Source organism: Coloeus monedula (assembly GCF_965178545.1).
Source record: "Coloeus monedula genome assembly, chromosome: Z".
Taxonomy (NCBI): domain Eukaryota; kingdom Metazoa; phylum Chordata; class Aves; order Passeriformes; family Corvidae; genus Coloeus; species Coloeus monedula.
In genome coordinates this window covers 85,130,816-85,151,248 of record NC_138822.1, presented here as the reverse complement: position 1 = coordinate 85,151,248, position 20,433 = coordinate 85,130,816, and the positions used below count along the sequence as shown (strand labels likewise).

General features: G+C 42.4%; 1 protein-coding gene across 6 annotated transcripts; it reads right to left on the bottom strand.

Moving 5' to 3' along the window:
- Positions 1-19,394, bottom strand: LOC309585197 (mucosa-associated lymphoid tissue lymphoma translocation protein 1-like; the record flags this gene model as incomplete). Of its 6 annotated transcripts, none has more annotated exons than XM_082301736.1 (17): positions 1-1,864; positions 2,612-2,737; positions 2,937-3,094; positions 3,748-3,897; positions 5,447-5,574; positions 5,963-6,037; positions 7,205-7,382; positions 10,424-10,627; positions 11,444-11,479; positions 12,585-12,611; positions 13,704-13,736; positions 14,416-14,512; positions 14,759-14,937; positions 15,061-15,211; positions 15,616-15,737; positions 17,890-18,056; positions 18,844-19,394. In XM_082301736.1, the coding sequence occupies 17 exons, from the start codon at positions 19,392-19,394 to the stop codon at positions 1,400-1,402; spliced, it is 2,847 nt and encodes a 948-aa protein (XP_082157862.1). In that variant the 3' UTR covers positions 1-1,399. The 6 variants fall into 6 exon arrangements, with proteins under 6 accessions (XP_082157862.1, XP_082157863.1, XP_082157864.1 ...); XM_082301737.1 differs by having other exon boundaries at positions 11,444-11,476; XM_082301738.1 differs by lacking the exon at positions 11,444-11,479.
- Between the last annotated feature and the right edge of the window lie 1,039 nt (positions 19,395-20,433).

Below are 20,433 nucleotides of genomic sequence, written 5' to 3'. Positions count from 1 at the left end.
TAATTTTATGGACAACAGTTTATTACACAGTAAGAAAAAAGAATAAGCTTTTATAGAAATTAGGAAACTGACAACGTATTAGCTAAATATCACACTCCTAGACCATGTTTCAAGCTATAATCTGATTTACAAGTCAACTGCACAGAATAGTTAATGCAGGTACATCCCATTCATTAATAGGTATGGCACTATTTAACACCCTGCAGGAGGAAAACCAGAAATTCAAGCTCATGTACAGATTACTTCAAGCATGGCTGTCATCCTGGAAATAGCTATATCCATGTACATATATCCACCTTTCAGCATAGAGCAACCTGAAGATCACCAGATCTAGTTAAAGATGCATTAACATCCCCATCTCAAAAGTTTTATGGCCACACCAGCACATCCCTCAGTGCCCATCCAGCATGTTGCCAGGCCACCAGATCACAGCACTCTCCACTGGAGATGGAAACTGGCCTGTCTGCCTCAGTAACATTCACTTATTTTATTTTTATGATGGGGATCTTAATTTAAGCAATACTACTTATCAATATTACCGGTGCAGGAGAGGCTACTCCCCCGTCTGAAAACTTCCTTTGATTTTAGTTTCCTCACACCCCAATATTTTTGCATTTTCAAAGCATCAAGACTTTCAAAGACCTAATAAAAGCTCACTTTTCTTGTGAGCTTTTTTTTTTCCTTTTCTTCTTTCACTCCTCTTGCCCATTCACTTTTAGCCCTCAGCATGCCTGTGAGACTGACCATACAATACCCTGCTTGCTATAAGCAGGCACTTGCCCTCATCTTTCCAGTTAGTGTTCTTCCAGAACATGAAAAAACAGGTATCAGATCAGCAAAAATCTTAAGAGTGTTATGTAAAACAAAAAAAAATCATAAGAAGAACAATCCACCACAGTAGGATTCTGTGACTTTGCTCCCTCTGATAATCTGTAGTTCTCTTAAAAACAAAAGTGATGTCAGTTTGCTGGCTCTTTAGGTTTTGGGTTCCTTGCACAGATCTTAATCCACCTCAGATGCTGCCAGACACTGGACATCTGACCATCAGAGAGGAGAATGCAGTCAGAGCTGCTTATTGACTACATCCAAGGCACTGGAACATCAGTGACTGATCCTAACACACAGTGGCCAAAGAACAGAATAGGAAACTCTGAGCAGTTCAGATTTTTCCCTGTATCAAACAACAAAGAGTAAATGAAAAGAAAAAAAGAAAAAAATCTATTGGTCCAGTTTGGTCTCTTAGGATATGAAAAATTTTCATCACAACCTCATTCCCAGCTTCTGCTCTAGACTCTCCAGGGCCTTGTCCTGAAGTCTCCTAACTCCAAAAGATGGAGAGGCAGTGTGGAGACCCCTCTATTCAAGGATGCCACTCTGGTCTATCCCAAAGACATCCCAGCTATTGCTGTTCAGAGAAGCTGAGGCTGTCAGAGAGGAAGAATTCCAGTTCAACAGTATCATCAGTGGTCTCTACTGGTACATTACTCTTTCCCACAATGGGTGAATAATGCTGTACTTCATGTCTTGAAGCCAATATCCTGGAAGTCCCATTGCAGGAACATGTCTCTGGTTGTGTGATGCTGGCTGAGCAAGCACAGTTTGGATGGTAAACACCTGGACAGGAATTGGGTTGGCAATGACTAGGGACGTAGTATTCAGCTGCCTCTGGACTCAACTCTACTGGATTATGAAAAGGATAACCAGGCATGCAACAGGTCTGGGGACAGTTCTTGGTTTTGAATCCATGGTGAAGGCCTAATTTAGCAATAAGGGGCTTCCCAACATTAACTTCCTTTCTTTCATCCATTGTATCTTCTATTCCTGAATACTCATAGTGCAAGCAAACAGTGAAGATCAAGTGTTCCTATAAAAGAGGAAAGAGGGGGAGAGAAAAAGTTATACTTCCTCTCCAAATAAGCACTACAGGAAACCCTTAGAGAGGCTCCAGTCTCCTGGAGAAGCAGAGTGACCATTTTAGGAGCTGGAGACACACACTGGGCAAGCCTTGTTTCCTGAGGTCCTCTTTTGTTCACTACTTGTTTACTGAACAGTCTGTATTTCCAGAAGCACTTGTGTTACCTCAACTGCCAAAAGCACTGAAGAAGAGATAGCAGGCTGTGTCTGGCACAGATGTTTATGACACAAAGATACAGAGACACTTAGCAGTGCCCCAGTCTGCTGAAGGGAGAACCTTCCAAAAACTGTGTGCCCAGGAGCACAGGCTGATCATACACAACACTTTCATCACCTACTAATGACTTTGTAAGAGGCAGCTCTGCTTCAGGTCAGGTTCTTCCTAAAAGGCATAGGAACACCCTCAGAGCATGCAAGAGGTGATCTGCACAAAAATACCCATCTTGGCCAAGTTCAGCATGGGCCAGGCAAATACAAAGGGCCTTGCACACCGGTTTCAGGATTGCATATATGCATCAATTCCCTGCCTTTTACTTTTCAGCTGTGAAATTAAAGTCACTGAACTGTGTTATTGTCCATTCTTTCCCTCCAAAGAACTTAGTACACTAACAATACACAGCTGCCTCAACAGAACTGCAAAGCAACGTAATTAGTGTCAATTATCTGGGCAAACTTGTAATGACTAGTGGATACTAACCCTTAGTTTTTGCAGTGAACTCAGCCTGGTGTAGAGGCAGTGTTTGGGAAGGTCCTTTGATACTAAATAGCTTCCAGTTTCCTCAGGAGTTCCTTTATTGGCCTCTTTAGGATCTACATCCAAGTCCTGTTGCAAGAAAAAAAAAAAAGAGAACTTAATTGACGGTATAGAATTTGTAGATCATAAAATAGTACTTCTTTCAGTTTGAGAAGTTGCAGCACTTTAGACCCATTTTATTATACAAGTTGCAGCTTGATATGGGTGGAACAGAAAATTTTCAACTTCAGTGGAGCAAGATCACGAGACAGCAGCAGGAAGCACTTACGAGTGGGAAGTCTGTAATGTGGGCTCTGCAAGCTGTGATTTCAGGGGGCTTCTTTACTATCCGTGTATAGATTATCATGACATTGGAGAACTCGGCTGCAAACCCCAACTGAATCTGAACACCACACTGGAATTCAAGGGACATACTTTCTGGAAGCTCTGCCAATAAATAACACATTGTTACAGTCTAAATATAAACTTAGCATATGCATTTTTCTTTTTCAACCATTTAACAAACAAGAATTAAGCGCTTGGTATCACAAATAAACATCTGCATCTCTGAAAGAGTCTTCCTATATGACGAGTGGTCTTAGAAATGCCATCCTTGACCCTCTGTGCCAACTGTCAAAGAAATTTGAAGATGCACTCCAGCAGGAAGCCTGGAACTCATCTCAGTCTTATTTTATTTTTCTTAGTTGTCTACATTGAAAACTTCTTTTCATCATGCACATTTACCATACAGTTCACATGGCTGTTTTAGGTGATGACTTTAGAATGAGATCAATGCCATCTTACAAATGTCACTGTTAGACACACAGTACTGGGAGACAGTCCCAGAAGGTAGACAACCCAAAAGTCTCTCCTCCACTGTCCGAGTGGTCTTAAATATACTGAATATACATGAATTCTACTTGTCACCTTGTTCATTACTATCTCATGTAGGGGTAAATCCCAACACAAAACCTTCCAACTGAACACAGTAATGAAAATGCAGCTATAACCTTGAATTTCTTCCATTTCCATTCAATAGTACATGCTCTCCCTTCTCCCATCATGGCAGTAGGACCATCTAAAAGCAAACTGTACCGTACCATGAGCTTTGGCCCACTGCAGGTTTCGTGCCAGGGACTCTGCAGAAGATGTGCTTTGTTGAACAGGATCAGTTAATGCCCTTTTCTGTGACAAGCTGCTGCGGATCTCCAGGGCTTGCTTGCCTTTGGTAAGGGGACACTTGCCCATATCTAAAAACAAGATGCAGAGAGCTTCTTTCAAAATCAATACTGCTGCAATTCCAACTGACTTAAGTATCTCCCTGCAATGTTGTGTGGTTGCTGTGGTTATGCCAGAGCCAGCATATCCATCAAAAGTTGCAGTTTTACAAGTATTCCTTGCTCAGCCCTTCCTTCCCTGAAGGCCAAAGCAGCTCTGCAGAGCCCCGAGGGGTTGCACGTGGCCTGGCCAGCATCCTCCCGTGTTCCTCAGAGCCAGTCCAAGCAGCATCACAGCTCTGGCTGGGTAAGGTCCTAATCAGAGTGACTAATTTCAAGAACGTGAGTAATTCCATTGGAGGAGATTATTATAAGGAACTGGGGGCAAGGGGGGTATTTTAAGTTTAGATACAAGGGCCCAGTATTGGTTATTTAACAGCATCACTAATGACCCACGTGTCAGGACAGAGTACACAGCTTGGCAAGTTTGCAGATGACTAAAAACTGAGACGAATGGCTGATACCCCACAAGACTGTACTGCTCTTTAGAGGGTCCTGGACAAGCTGTGGAACTAGGCAGAGAGGAATGTCATGCAGTCCAGTAACAGGGAACATCAAGTTCTGCTCCCAGGCAGGAATAATCCCTTGCACAGGTCCACAAAGGGCCTGACTCACTGAGACGCAGCTCTACAGGGAAGGACCTTGGGGACCTGGTGGTCACCAAACTGACCATGAGTGAGCACTGCACTCTTGTGGCAAAGGCACAGCAGGAACCACAGTGCCAGCATGCTGCAGCCTTCTCCACAGGCGCTGTTTCCATGGGACAATGGGAACATTTCTCTGGCATAGTCTGCACAGCTCTCACATACTGCCCGACACTCAGCACCTGGGAATACTCACAGCAGTGCTTGTCACGCTGCCTGACAAGCCAATCTTTCCCTGCACTCTTGAACAGAAGACAAAGCTCTGCAACCTGCAGCTGCCCCAGGCTGCTGAACCCAGGGCAGAGCTGGGCTGATGCACCTACACTACCAGTATGACACCGTTCTTCTGTGCTTGGAGCAGATGTTTTCACAGAAGCAGTACACTTCCCTCCACACTTTTCACTTTAGTGCTTCTCCCATCAACTCAAAAATACCATCACTGAAACAGGCAAATTAACACAGTGCATTGCCCTTTTTACTGCACTCAGAGAACAAATTGTTATCATTGCTATAGCACTCTTAGGCAAGTGGGATTCTGTTAATTGTTTAAATGAACATGCAAACAACTGGACAAGACAGCTGGCACCACAGGACAGAAGAGCAGTTTTGTAGATGGACAATTCAAAGCTCCATGCAGAAAGATACCCAGAACAAATAAGGTTCACTGAAGAGGAAAGTATAAAATTGAACACTATTAAAGAAGCTCAGCATCAGGAATGTTGTTAATATGCTGCCCAGTAACACCTGCTATTTGAACAAAATGCAACAAGAGCTTTAAGTAGTGTACCACATACACCATGAGAGGAAGGACATGGAAGCAAAGTTGTTTCTAGTAATGCAGGCTGAGGAGACTGTTAGTGCAGTAAGCTGGAGTTCACCTTCTGCAACCTCATCAAGCAGAACAGTGATCTTCTTGTCTTCTAACAAACGGTCCTTAAGGAACTTCATGAAGATTCCATTGGCTAACCCCAACTGCTGAATTTCAAAAGCTTCTGCTCCTTGGCACCTGTGAGATCATCAGCATTGGACAAGGAAAAAACACTGAAAAACCTGCATGGTTAACAGTAAATTTATGTTGGGAATGAGGGAAAGAAACCCTATAATTTGAAAACCAGTTGTGTTCAAGGCCAATCTGCTCTTCGTGTTCCCTTGCAAGCAGCTGATGGAACTTTCTCTTACAATGACATCACAGACCAGACCTGTTCATCAAACTGCTCATATGAGGAGCTTACATTTATTACAGACAACTTTAGTAAAGCTCCTGACTTCTTCTATTCAGCAGTTTTTGTGCTTGAAAAGTGACCAAGGTTACTGACCCACAGCACAGTTCTGGAAAAGATTAGCTATACAATCTCAGTCATTTCTGTGGCACAGAAGAAGAAAAACCTCCTTACGTTGCATATCCAAAAACAATGTTGGCTGTAACCTTCAGAGCATCCAAGATGAGAATTGTGTCATCATATTCATTTCTGTAATGAATGGAAACACAAGGAAGTAAAATAATAATTTGAGAACTAATAATGGCAACAAATTCAAAATACAAAAAAAGCAAAGTTCAGAACCAGTAATTTTTTTCACTCCTACAAGTCTGAAATGAATCCTGACTGCTAAAAGACAAAAGTCAGCACCATCAACACTCTGCCTGAGGGCAGTGTAAAGACAGAGGCACCATGCATTATCCAGAGAAGGGCACGATGTAGTAACCAGCAGAGTTTGGCTGCAATCTCTGCAAAACACAATTCTGATATCCACCCATTTCAGATTATTTCAAAAATGGCATGATTTTTAAAATCCACCCCCCTCCCCAACCATGGTGTTGTTAGTACGAGGCTTACATCAATGGATTTTCTATTTGGACAGCAGATTGTGAAGCTGAATTGGGTCATGGGCATTTCATTGGCAGAGAAGTTTAGAGGCTTCACAGATACTAAAGCACCAGCAATTTTCTGTTATGAAAATTCCTCAGAGACCAACTGCCAGAAGTGCTGACTGAAGAGCTGATTTCAAGTGCAAGTTTAATTGAGCATAGTAGTTTCTCAACATGGAAAGAACACAGTACTTTGTGTAGAAAAATCCCATCAATCAGTTGGTTTTTAACCTCTAAATAAAGACACAACATCCTCAGTACAGAAGCAAAATCCATGGCTCTGAAGAGTTCTAAAATAAGCACTTCATTTGAGCCCTTCTGCTAAGTTAACGTTCCTTTGATCACAGTGATTCTCCTTCCTCCTTGTAATGAAGAAGATAGATAATGATGCCAGGGGAAAGGCTCTCGTTTCTTCTTTAAGATGCCCAATTTCACTTTTATCTGATCAGTCTGTTTATAACTTGTAAAAAACAAACAACAACAAAAAAGAAATAAATATCATTGAAATCAGGAGGCAGGTATGTACCCATGGGGACAAATTCTAACCACCAGGTTCACCTCTCTATCCAAGGCCACAGGCAGAAGTCTGTGGATGAATCCTACTGATGCTAAAAGCACTCAGGTGCAGGCTGTGAATTCTCAGAACCATGAACTTTGCAGTACAGGAAATTCTCAGCCTAAAGACTTCTCGTCAGCAGGAGACCTAGCTTTCTGTTAAGATCCCAAAGAGCTGAGGTCAGCTCTCACCACCTTGGAATGCAGGGGATACCTTTTGCGACACATATCCAGCAGGAACACGTTGAGTCCCGTTTGCTTCTCCTGCATCAGCCGCAGGATATTCTGCACACACAGGCAGTTTGCTGAGCGGTAGGGATTCGGGGCATCAATAGGAACCATAAAACTGTTCCCATAGTTTTCATAGCCATGGCCAGCATAGTATAACAAACCTGAGTTCAAAACACGTGTGACAGTGAGCAGTGCATCAGAGACTTCTGTCCATTTTAGCAGGTCAAAACCGTCATGCACAGCTCTGACTGTGGGCCAGGAAGTTCACTGAAGCCCCTCCAAGCCACATCAACATCAACTCCGCATTACACAAACACAATAAATTAAAAGAAGCACAAAAATCACACATGCAATAGAATCAGTTAGATATTTGCTCAAATGTACCAAGTTAAATACTCTTAAAATGCTCTAAGTAGTCATGACCTCTAATAGAAACAGTTTGTTATGTATGTGTGTAACTCACAGATAGGAACAAGGAATTGTGCCAACTGTAAAACATCCTCTCCACATGTGCAGTTACAAAGCTCTGAGCAGCAGTAAGTCTGCAGTTCATAGACAGAAAAAAAAATGCTGAAGAGTTTGGTAGGACTCCAGAGCACATCCCCATTACCAAACTACCAACGGCTCATGTTCAGTTGATTGCAGCTATATCTCCTAGTTACAGACTCATGACTCTTCTGGGTCTACTAAACAAACAAAGTCTTTGATGCTTACCTAGCCAGAAATGATTATCCTGCCATCATGTCCCTCATGTGTCACTACACAACAGTCTACAACATTTTAAGATTTAAAATCTTCAATAAAACATGCAATATTTTTGTAGAACAAAACCAACCCGATCATGGAATAAAATTTTTTCTCAACCCTGAGAAAGGGAACTGCAAGCTAGGGCTTAGATTTTCCTTATATGAATAAAAATGTCCAATATTAAAGTCATATAAATTTGCATGAAGATTAGATGACCTTAGAATCAATAATCTCTACTGCCATAAAATGCAGTTACCAGAGGCTTGTGAGATTTAATTGAATTTTCCTATTGCCTATTCCCAGTGCTGGTTTTCCTTAATGATGCGAATTCCATCTTTTAAAAAGAATTTTTATTTATCTAGCCAAAGCAGTCTATGGGTCAGATCTGCAATTAGTATTTAGTGCTCAGCTGAATAAAAGTCAACAGAAATCTGACAATTTATGCTGTCTGGAGATACAATATTCTTATGTTGTTATTCTTACTAAAATTTGCTGAGAAATTTAAGTCACCTACAGCTCTGGCACATTCAGAGAAAACCCAAAATAAGCCTCACCCTAATATACCAAGATGATCTACTGTTAATTTAGCTTGTGGAGGTGGGCACGCTAAATGTTTTCACCTTTTCATTACACATAGCTACAAGAAATGAAAATATGAGGGCTACCTGAGCCTCAAGAGAGGCAAGCTTCAAGAGAGCTAAATAAGGTATGAAGTGCAACTGCATGACCTTGTGTCAGGCCCTAAGTTAAAAGGGAAGTCTTAATGTGATTTCCAGAGTTTGGATCTGGACCTAAATCAGGGTTATATTTGAGATTATATGTATCTGAGCATGTATTCTGTAAGTAATGGGACTGACTGACTACATTCCTTTTCTGTCCTCGGCAGATGACTGTGCTATGTGCCAAGTACCTGCAACGGTTAATATGTTGAGCTCAACATCAGAAATAAATCTGCACATACCTGGGGTAAGTGGAGTAAACATGTTTGGAGGGCCTCAACAGAGACTCACACACAACAATTTTAAGTAGGCTCAAGTTCCTCAGAGACGTCAGCATTTAAGTGATATCCGCCTCTCTCCCTCCCTCAGTCCCTCTCATTTAAAAACTAAGCAGCCTAAATACTTTTAGCCTTTCAAACATATGGGTCTATGCTTTTACCCTGTGTGGAATACAATGTTAATTGCAGCCTACATTTAGAACAGCACAGACTAAGACATCAGAGGAGACAATCATCATCACTTTGTTTACTACTCCTGCCCTTAAGGACCAGCATCTGAAATGCCACTTTCCTGGCAGTAAGCCAGAATTACACAACCTAGTAGGCATCAGGTTTATATGTAGCACGGACTAAACAGCAGTAGTCACTATGCCTCTTCTATTTGAAGCTATGCCCACTAGAAAGGCAATAAATCATTACCTATTTGTGCATTGACAGCATCTTTTACAGGCTTTAAGCCATTAATAGCCACCATGAAGAAAGAACAAAATGATGATTTAAACTGAAATAGTTATTGCCAAACACCACTGAAAAACTGTTCTGTTTACCTTTTAAATCAACTAGCTGAAAAAGTACAACTGCAAAAATGTCCACAGTTATAGAGAAAAATTGAGAAGGTGTAAAAACCTTAAAGCTCACCCAAATAGATAAGCCCATCTATTTCCCAGGGAATAGAAAGAGCAAACAGCTCTCAAAAGCCTCATGTTGCTGCCAGACTGAGGCTTCATGTCAGGCAGGTTTTGGCTCACATATAAATGCCCAAATGTCAGAGCAGCCAGTTCTGCACAGACAGAGCATCAGGTAACACACCCGTAAAAAAAGTCATACTAAGAAATAAGCTGACCGTGTGTTCCAAAAAGGGATCAAATAATGTTTTCTCAGATGGCCTTTTACTACAGGAATTCTGCAATCTGTTAAATAGGGGACCTGGCAAAACTTTTTGCTCTCTGTCCTAAATAATTCCTGGAGTTTTTTTATACAATCTTAGAATTTAGAAAAATGAAAAAATAGTGGCAGTCAGTGGAAAATGTAAGAACTTTTCTTACACTCCAAACCAGGTCATTCTTGGCCTTTTCCATGCAAGACATGAAGGCTTTTGCTCCATGCATCAATTCCATCATGCTCTCCCCCACTTCTGTCTTGTGCTTTGTCCCCCAAAATCAAATCTAGGCAAAGTACTATCAGTACTATCAAAGAAAACAAAAGCCTGCATTGCAGTTTTAGGTGTGGTTAAAGAAAAAAGTTCAAACATTTGGTCTGCTCTAAAAGCAAAGGAACAATAACATTTTAACCAAAGGATATCAGAGGATATGCTGGTGGGTGCCTTTAACTTATTCTTCCCATTCTACATGCATCATATTTACCCTGAAGTTTGTTTAGGAGAGGCAAATACCAGATGTTTGCTACTTGATACATACAAAACTGACCTACTTCAGAAGGGATTTTACGTGTTCTTACCATAAACTCCTTCATCTAGGAGAAGTAAAAATTCATCCACTGCATTTCGCATCTCAGACTCAGTAAGATCCAGCAAAGAAACAACTTTGAAATCCAGCTGCCTTAGCAAACTGGTCAATTCATAGACATCTACCATTGGAGCCTTGAGCTGGGGATGATTCCAGTAGCTCATGTTTCCTATTAACAGAGCCACCTTGTCTGTGGCTGCCAAAACACACAGAGAAAAAAACATGTCACATTTATATATTCCATGGATTCAACACCTTTAAATTGAAGGTTTTCCAAAGTGAAAAGAGTATCCCATCTCACTTCAGGCACAATATTTTATCTGATTTTACAAGTCATCCCACATCAACAATACAGCTCAACTCTCTTTTCAGCCTGAAGACAAAAACTTATCCACATGAGAGGGGAGCACTTACACTCCCCCTAACACTGATGAACCTGGAAGAGGCATAAATTTTTGACGGTGGCCAGCAGCCTTTCCACCTGGTTCAGTATCAACAGGACAACATACCTGACCACTCAAGTCTACAGTGCAAATTTAAGAATGAGATTAAAAATCCTAGCAACTATTCATCATAGCACATGTGCGATCCATCTCTCTATGAGCTTCAGCTCAGCATCAAAGCATCCACATGATGGAACAGGGAGAGCTGAGCTTGCAAGGACAGCATTTCCTCAGCAGACAGGATAGCAATCCTTTCTATCACATCATCCCAATACCACTGCCTCCCAGTGTTCAAAGGAATGGAGTCACACACTGGCCACAGGAATCTGAAGCAGTAAACTGAAACAGATGAGAAGCTGCAGATGCTTCACAGGGTCACTAAAAATACTGGTGCCCTCAGCACAGTTTACTCCTGAAAGGGCAAGCAAGCATTGTAAATGGACTACACAAACATCGACAGCTTTCCCTCCCTGCAGCTCTCTATTTGCCCCACAGGTCTTGCACTGTGTCAGTAGAAGCAATACCTGGGTGTCAAATACATACAGCCATTCCAGCACAAAACTACTTACCCACAGGTCTGTGACTTGACTCTTCTTGTGGGTCTGCTTGAAATAGAAGAAAAGAACAGCGTGTCAGTGACTACAGAAAATGAACTGCATATTTCCCACAGCCACAGTCTAGTGGCACTGCTTTGTCTAACACTTTACTAGTTTAATGCAAGAAAAAGCCCTTTTTTTTTTTTTTTTTTTTTTTTTTTTTTTTTGGCAGGGTTTGGGGGTGTTTTGTTGATATTGCTGTTGTTCTTTAGCTGATTTCCTTCACCCTTTCCAGCACACAGCCTGACAGGATGTGAATAGCTAGTTATATAGATTAAGAAAGAATAGATGCTGAATCTCACAAACTGCACATTGGCATTTTCACTGACATCTGAACAGTTCATCCTCTCCAAACGAAATGCAGACATGCAAGGTGAAGGATGCTTAGCAGGGAGTACCATCTGGATGTGAAAATTCTTTTATTTTGTACTTCACAGAGGGGTGGCAGAGCCAATGCTGTGCCAAGAACAGTAAGCAGTGTGCCAAAGTGGTACACCTGGATAACATCACACAGTATGACAGAAGCCCTTCAGTGATTGAAACTGAGGCTGGGCAAACATAAACGTATTTGATGTCTAACCCAGGGCACTATCTTTGGGAGTTGAGATTTTGGGAAAACTGTATTGGGGATAATGCCTTCTGGAGCAACATTATGGATCTACACTTCTACAATAAACACCTAACAGGCTTCAAATCACATTGGCTGACTCCAACATGACTGCAAGAAATATGCCATTCAACATATTACGAGTGTCAGCCAGACACCTCACATCTTTTTCACCTTAATTATCTGAGAAAGCAGCAATGTGCTAAAACTGAGAGTCCCAAGAAACCACAGACAAGAAAGGTAATTCCCTTTGTATCTGTGTAAGTTCATGTGCAGCCTTGCGTGATTTTATGAACAGCACCCCTATGATTCTCTATATGCTTCCAGTTAAATCTCTTGGAACTAGAAAGCGGTGCTGCTCTTAAGGTGGTATCAGCTCCTATTCAATTCTCAGTTACAGATACATCCAAATACTGTAAAGTTTATACTGCAACCCAGTGAGGCTTCAGTGACTTGTAACTTAAAATGAAGATGCAAAATTAAAGTTTTTCAAAACTTACCACTTACCTGATTCCTGAAGATCACTTAAATCTTCTGTGAAGAAAAACACCAATAAAATCATGGTTTAAACAAGAAGCAGAAACCCCATTTTATTAATAAAAATGTAAGTGCCATGCCATTATTAAACACAGCCAAACACAGAAAACAAACTACTTTTCTAAAATACTTTTGGCTTTGCATTTCTGCAAATCAAACCTTTTGTGCTTATTCCACACAGAGAAGAGAAAATCCTATAGCAATACATTAAGCTGTGCTAGACACAGTATTGCAGTACAGTAGATGTAAAAATAAAGGGGGGAAACAGTTACTACACCTCAATCCCACAGGCATGCAAGAAGCTTGAAGGAACAAGGAACAAGGCATCAGAATCATCCAACTGAAGAACAGATGTTTGAAGGGCTGCTGAAAAAGCAACATCCTGAGCAAAAAATCTGATTTTGGTAAGCTACCTGTATTCAGTAAGATTTCAGACACAGTTTTCAAACATTCTAAGTTACCAGGGGTTTCATCTCTTTATTCTGAGAACACTGGAAAGCAGGGAAAAGAAAACTAACATATCTGAAGCACCAGTGGTCTCTCGGAGCAGCCACACGCTGTTGTACACAATCCCCTGTGCTGTGAATATTGCAGACTCTGAGATGCTCAGTAGTCAAGGGATGGTACCAACATTAAATGTCACAATACACACACTTCTTCCTCCCCATTGCAACAATGCAAAGGAGAATGGAAATCATCCTAAGAAAGTTGCTAGAAACACTTCTGCAGACATGGAGCTGACACTGGAACTAGCTCTAGCCAGCTCTCTAAGATCACCCAGGTTCCTGAACATCTCCAGATTTTCTTGCTAGGATGTTGCCTCCTGAGCCCCACCAAAGAAATCTCCAGATCTTTACATTTATTTGAATACCACAAAAGAAGAAAGTAGCCTGGTTTTTCTCCTGTGTGCTCTAGATCATGGTGTCTAGAAGAACAGAAGAGAGAAGCACGTGCAGAAAGACTGTTGCATTATCCATCATTTTAAACCCAAGCTCTTAACCCACACATGCTTTTCAGCAACACATTCAACAGCCTGTCATCCCCATCACTGATTTTGAAAACTGCTTCACAACTAGAGGTTTACTTTACCTTCTGTGCACTCCACTGCCATAGCTTTCCTTCCTTGTGTTTTAAGGAGGGGGAAAAAATGGAAGACAAGAGCTCTCAGTTATGAGAGTTAGCACACAAAGTGGAAGACAAAGGGCACTGTCAAGCTGCTCTGCAATCTGGCTCACTTTACAGCAGAGTAAATCTGCATTGACCATAACACTGTACAGTAACTATTCCTGAAACTGAGGAGTACTAAACTACTGAGGTAAGGAAATTACACAACAGTATTGCCAAATAGATCTGGAAGCTATACAAACAGATCTGCTCCTCTTCAGTTCACTGCAAATACACATGCACTGAAACGTGTTCTATTCATTCATTCGACTTGAAATGAACAATCTCACCTGTCCCGATTGCTGAAGGACTCCATGTAACAGAGTTCATGTCCCCAGCAAGGGCTAAAGTGGCTTTTAGTTGCCAGAAAGCATAAATCATCTTGCATCTGCTAACAAGCCACATACATGCTGGCAATGCAAAAAAGGGATAGCACTTCTGTGCTGGTTACCATAAAAACCCAAAGCCGTAAAATTCCATTTGCTGGAAGCAGGCACAGGTGTCTTAACAAATTGATAAACTTAAAATATAGAAGGCATGTGCTTGGCTTAATACTGAAGGCTTCAAAAATAAATTCTAATGATGTGGAAGAAATGGACAAAGGAGCTGACCTCTATGAAACAGAAAAACTCCTTACCTATAATGACTTCTACCTTCTTGCTGTCTTCGTCCTCCTGGTCATTGAATACATGACACCAATATGTTCCTTGATGTTCCACATCCACGTAAGTTACCTATGCAAGCATCATCACAATCATCCCAACAGACCTCCAAAAAATACCTGCCTCAAGTATTTAATCCTTGCATCTAAGCCCACAGGCAAGAAAGAGTAAAAAAAACGAAAAACAGCACTTCAAGTGAGCACTTTGTCAGAAGTTATCAAGGTTCTGGAGAAATTATTTTCTTCAAGGGAACTTTCTCTAGTAAGCTCAAGGTGGTTACACATTAGCTCCCAAGGCTGGCCCACTGCCGTAACTTACTGTGTAGACATTTTTGCTCCCATTTGCCAAAGGAAATCCATTTCTGAACCATTGGTAATGAGGAATTGGGTTTCCAACAGCTCCACATTCTAGTACCAAAGCATCCCCCACTGTCAGGTTTTGTGGCTGAGGCTGAATACAAATGCACAACTTGTTTTCAGGCAAACCCATTAAGCTCCCTTAAAAAAATAAAAAGCAAGTAAAAAGAAAAGGAAGTGTCAGACAACCTAAGCACAGCAACAGGGACCCAAGTGCCTCGAGGAAGCAGGAAGGCACTTTCAGAAGGGGTTTTTGCCACTTACCATGAGCCGTGTCCTGAAGCTCACAAACTTCAAGGCGTGCCCATCGACTGAACATGAAAGAAGATTCACTGTTCACTCGGCAGATGTAAAAGCCGGAATCCTTTACACTCACTGGACTCAAAACCAGTTCTGGAGAATTACCATGGGGAACCTGCATCACAGGTGAACCAAAAATACTTCCATTTCAATTGGCTAATCTAAACCAGGATCAAGCATTATAATATTTATTTCCAAGTCCATAACACCATCCTCAACTCCTTCACTTACTTGAAACTTACTGGTAGGCTGAGAGACAACTGAACTTACAGCTTCCTTTCTGCCCCATTCCACATACACAGCCCCCAGGAGCAATGTGGTGCGAATATAAGGAATCACTGTTTTGTTTTAGCACACTCATAGGATCATTATCCAGCATTTCTTAAAATTTTGGTTTTATGAGTATATACAACAATCTTCTCTCATTGTAAGTTAAGAGTCTTTAAAAAAAGGGTAATCCAAAATCATTATGTGTTATTTTCACTATTTAAAAACCCTACATTCTTTACGAACTCTTACCTCTTTTTCCTGCTTGAACCACTGGTAGTGCACAAATGGGTGTCCTGTTGCCCAGCAGCACAGCTTGACAATCTGACCAGAGAGCACTGCTTGAGAGTCTGGCTGTACAATGATCTTTATACCTTTAAGACAGAATTTACACATAGGAAAGTTATGAAAAAATACAAGTCCATAATTTACATTTGCATTTAAATTGCCCTTGGAGCAAAGAACATTTCTGTCATTAAATATACTTGCAAATGGTTTGTTTGTACTATGTATATGCACAGTTCCAATTAGTTATATTACTTAAAGACATTCAAAATTGTCTTCCACTACACAAAATCCATGCTCAAATCAATCAGTACTCGATGGAGCTCATAAAAGATTTAAAGTAGATCATTCAGATATTTTAATTTTAAAGGAAATAATACATCTTATGGTATCACAGATCCCTTTTTAGAAAGATATTTCCAGTTTTAAGCATTTGCTTACTCCCAACAATTTCTTTGAGCTGTTCAGATTAAGATTAGGCCCAGCCTGAGGAAGTCAAAGCAGTCAAGAGTTTAAGTCCAACAGAGTGTGTTTTCCTGCTATTCCTTATGGACTCTTATGAGCTGAATCCTTGGTTTCAGCTTTATGCCTCTAACTCCTCCAGAACACAGGGTGGGGGTTTTCTGCAAGGTAAAATTTTCCACTTCAAATCTTAACTGCCAGGAGAGCAACTAACTATGACATGATGCAGTTATTTTCTTAACCTAAACCATTCCAGATCTTGTTACAGCATGATCCCAAAAACAGATCCACTGATGTAGCCAAGGTCATCAGAAGAAGGGGGGGAAGTCAACGGCAGAACAGAAAGTTTAAAAATCATTATTTGAAGCATTCTTTGCTCTGGATGGTACAACTAGACCAGAACCCATGTAGGCAACAGCCTGAAACAGAGACCACATGGCATTTGGAAATCACATAACCTTGCCTGGCAGGGCAGTGGGCTCTATCAGCTATCTCCACACACAGGATTACTCTGAAGGAGTGGAACACACCAGCAGCTACTCCAAAATAGCTGCAACACTTCAAAATTCCCTGCCTTCTATACTCCAAAATCACTTCCTTCTACACCTAGCACTGGAGATCACTACCTCAGTTCCTCATTCAACACTTCCTCTGCTGCTTTCCACAGTTAAACTGAGTGTGTTAAGTAGTTTTTGAGCATCACAATCCTCTAACAACCAATACAAACAGCAATTATACTATTTCAATTTAAAGGACAGAAAAATTAAGAAGACTTGCTCTTTCCAAAACTTTCACTTTTTTTAAAAAAAGAAAATTCTCCTGATAAGTATTTTGCACTCCTCAGAAGCATTCTAAACAAGTTCTAAGAAATCTGATCCATAATTTCTTCACAGTTTCATTTCTTTTCCTGTAGTTTATTCAGCACTACACAGTCACTTCCTGTACGTATCGTGGAATTTAAAAATCCCAAGATTGTCCTAACAATGGTTCTCAGCCCATGGCTTCTTCTCACACACTGTCCAAAGAACAGGACAGCCATCAGCATGGCAAGGAGCTTGCCGGTCTCATTTCCACTTCCCATTCAGAGAAGCTTTTTTCATTTCCTAGGAGTTTGAATTTCACCCCATCCTGAAGAAGAAGGACCTAAGAGACGGCTCTGGTTTTGTACTACAGCAAGTAGCACATGATCCCCATGGTCCTACTTGTGTATCATCTCCTTGTGCTGCCCCACTTCCTAGACTTTGTGAACAACCACACTGAATCATAGAATTTGCTGAGCTGCAAGGGATCCACAGGGATCATCAAGTCCATGTGTTAGCAGAAAAAAATCTAGTTCTAAACTAAGTTTATCTGTCCAGTTAGCAAGCTGGACGAAATCCAGCATGTACCAGAACTGCCCTAACTGGATCCTTCCCCTTCACTTGGGATAAGTTACTGACACTTCCAGACCCAAGTGCCGGCTGCACTACCTGTCTGTCCATCTCAGGTCTATAAGCATCTCCCAGAGGCACAGGCTGACACCAAACCCCAGTCAGCAGATGGAATGGCAACAGCCAGCATATCCATGCAGCCAAGTCCAAGTCTGCAACAATGCTGCATGAAGGCTTGGCTTACTTTTAACCTCAGAATCAGATGAGCCAATTACCTTGGTAATCATCTGGATCCCAACTACCAGAATTCAAGCACTAAAGATGTTTTTAGTTACTGTAGAAAATTAGTTACTTGAGTGTTTCCAGTGTAAAATCCAGAGCTGCAGTGAAAGCACAGCCCAGAACTGACCTGAATGGCTGAGACATCGGAGAGCCTCTGTGTGCTCCAGGGCCTGCAAGGACTCTGCCAGCTCCACCACAGTGCAGCCCCGATCCCCCAGCAGCTTCAGGAGACTCCAGCTGGGACTGCCTTCTGGCTCCAGCACCTGGAGGGAACACTGCTCCAAATCCAGAGGGCTATGGAATAATGCGAGAAAGACACAGCATAGACCTTCTTAATTCCTTTTTCTCAGAAAGGACCTGGGTTAACAATCACTTGTAGATAAATAAAAAGATTTTTAAAAATGGAGATGGGGAACTCCTAGCTGATTTGAACATATTTGCAGCATTTCCTTCAGGAGTTCAGAGGTTATTCAGTGGTACCTCCACAGACAGAAACTGGTATTAGTGAGTTGGATGCTGCAAGAGATGCATATACCTCACAATTTTCAGCAAATGTATTAAGAAATATTCTAATTTTCACTTTCAAAGTTTCAGCAGAAAAAGTAGTACAGCACCTTTCATTTCCATGTGCCTAGTTCAGAAGCCGTAGAGAGTGAGTCAGACTCTCAACTTCAAAGTACAGGAAGACTGATTTTAAAGTTGTTGTTAAAACAACTGACTGCTGGAGCCCAGCCTAACCCACCGTCAGTTAACTGCGTCTGAACTTCAGAGTTTCAACTTTGGTGTTGTCTTAACGCATTTTCAATCACAGCGAATTCAATCAACACAAATAAGAAAATGATGACAGCTACCTAAAGGGAATACAAGGTTACATATTCGCACAAAGAAGATTCATCAACGTTTCTTTCATTAAATTACAGTGCCACGCAAACCTGGGGGCGAGATACCTTCAGTATGTGGTGATACCTTCACTTATCAAGTGGAATTTCAGAGTTTTAGGAGATTAGAGAGAGAGATAAACCCCGGCCGCTGGCCCGCGCGGTGCCGCCGCTGCCCGCGCCCCGCCGCTGCCCGCGCTCACCTCAGCTGAACCGTGCCGCGGCTCCCCGCTCGCTGCGCCAGCTCCCGCCAGCCCTTGCCGGGCGCCGCGCGGTCCAGCAGCTCGCTGAGCCTGCGGAGCAGCGGCTCGGCCAGGCGGCTGAGGGGCAGCGGCCCCGCCGCGCCGCGCTCCATCGCTCCCCGCCGGGGCGGTGCCGCCGCCCGGAAGGAAGCGCAGGGCAGCGCGGGACGGGGCGGCCGGGCGGGATCCGCCTGAGGGGAGCGTGGTCCCCGCGCCCTGAGGGGAGCGCGCCGTGGCGCCCCCTCGGCCGGCCCTGCGGACACCGTGAGGAAACGGACCGGGTGTGGTTGTACCCGTGTTGAAATGGGAGTGTTGTGTATCCGACTGCGAGGGCGAGATCTCCTGCAGCGTCCCCGACTGACGCTGAGAAGGACGAACGTGGCTTTCGAACCGGGAGCTGGGGCATAAACCAGACGAAGCCTAGACGACACTGAGGGCAGGCGTCTCGCTTTGAGGAGAAACAGCTTTATCCAGCTGCAACCAGAACGGCCATGGACTCTCCTCTTTGACATAACTTCCCCCAGCCTGCTGCCGCTCTCCAGGCGTGCAGCATAAGGGTCATGCACCTTGCGTCCTTTAGGGAGGATGAGGAGGGGCTGCTCGACAAGAGCCTCCCCAGGAGATGTTCCCGTGAGTGATCGTGATCGCTGAAAACGGATAGATGATCTGAGGCGAATTCTCACCTCTCTGGTATTGCAACTTGTTCAAAGTGGACTGAAAGTACGCAAGAATGTAATTTTACTAACATTTTTACTCAATGATCAAGCATTCGGGTTGCTCAGAGAGGTGGTAGATGCCCCATCCCTGGAAGTGTTCAAGGTCAGATTGGACGGGGCTTGGAGCAACTTGGTCTGGTGGAAGGTGTCCCTACTCATGTTGGTATTGGACTATATGGCCCTTAAAGGTCCCATCCAACCCGAACTATTCTGATTTGAATGTAGCTGCCTCTCATTTCTTTGGGGGTTATTTTGACTTTTAGGCTCTTATATAAAACATAGATATCCTTATTGCTGTTTCTGAGTGAGGGTGGTTGGAGGTGCTATATTTATTGCTAAACACACCAGTTTCCTATCTGTCTAGATAACACTGGGAGCAAGAAGTATTTAGCACAGTAGTATCTTGTAACCGGTTTTAGCTGCACATCCTGCAAAATGCTTAAGAAAAAACTTGGCACAAAAGTTACTTTTCAGCCTCCTCCAGTCCCTTGAGCTCAGGGCAGTTTGTGCAATTCATTACAGTTCCTCCTGTGTGAGACTCGTCTCCTTGGGTACCAAGAGTGGAAATACTTTCTTACTTCAGGATTCACTTATTTGCCTTCGAGGGATGAGAATCATTAGGTGAATTTCCATGTAGTGATTGCGAAAAGTCCACTGTCCACCTTTGATTTCCTCAGCCTGCTTGTTAGACACTGTGGATTTTCTCATGCTCAGCAGAACTTTTGTGTGCTTAACTTCAGCAAGTAAGAGGTTCCCAACGTGCCTAGGAGAGCAGTTAGGCACGTGCTTCGAAAAACAGCCCAGTGCTTTGTTATGAAAAGCTAAGGCCAACACT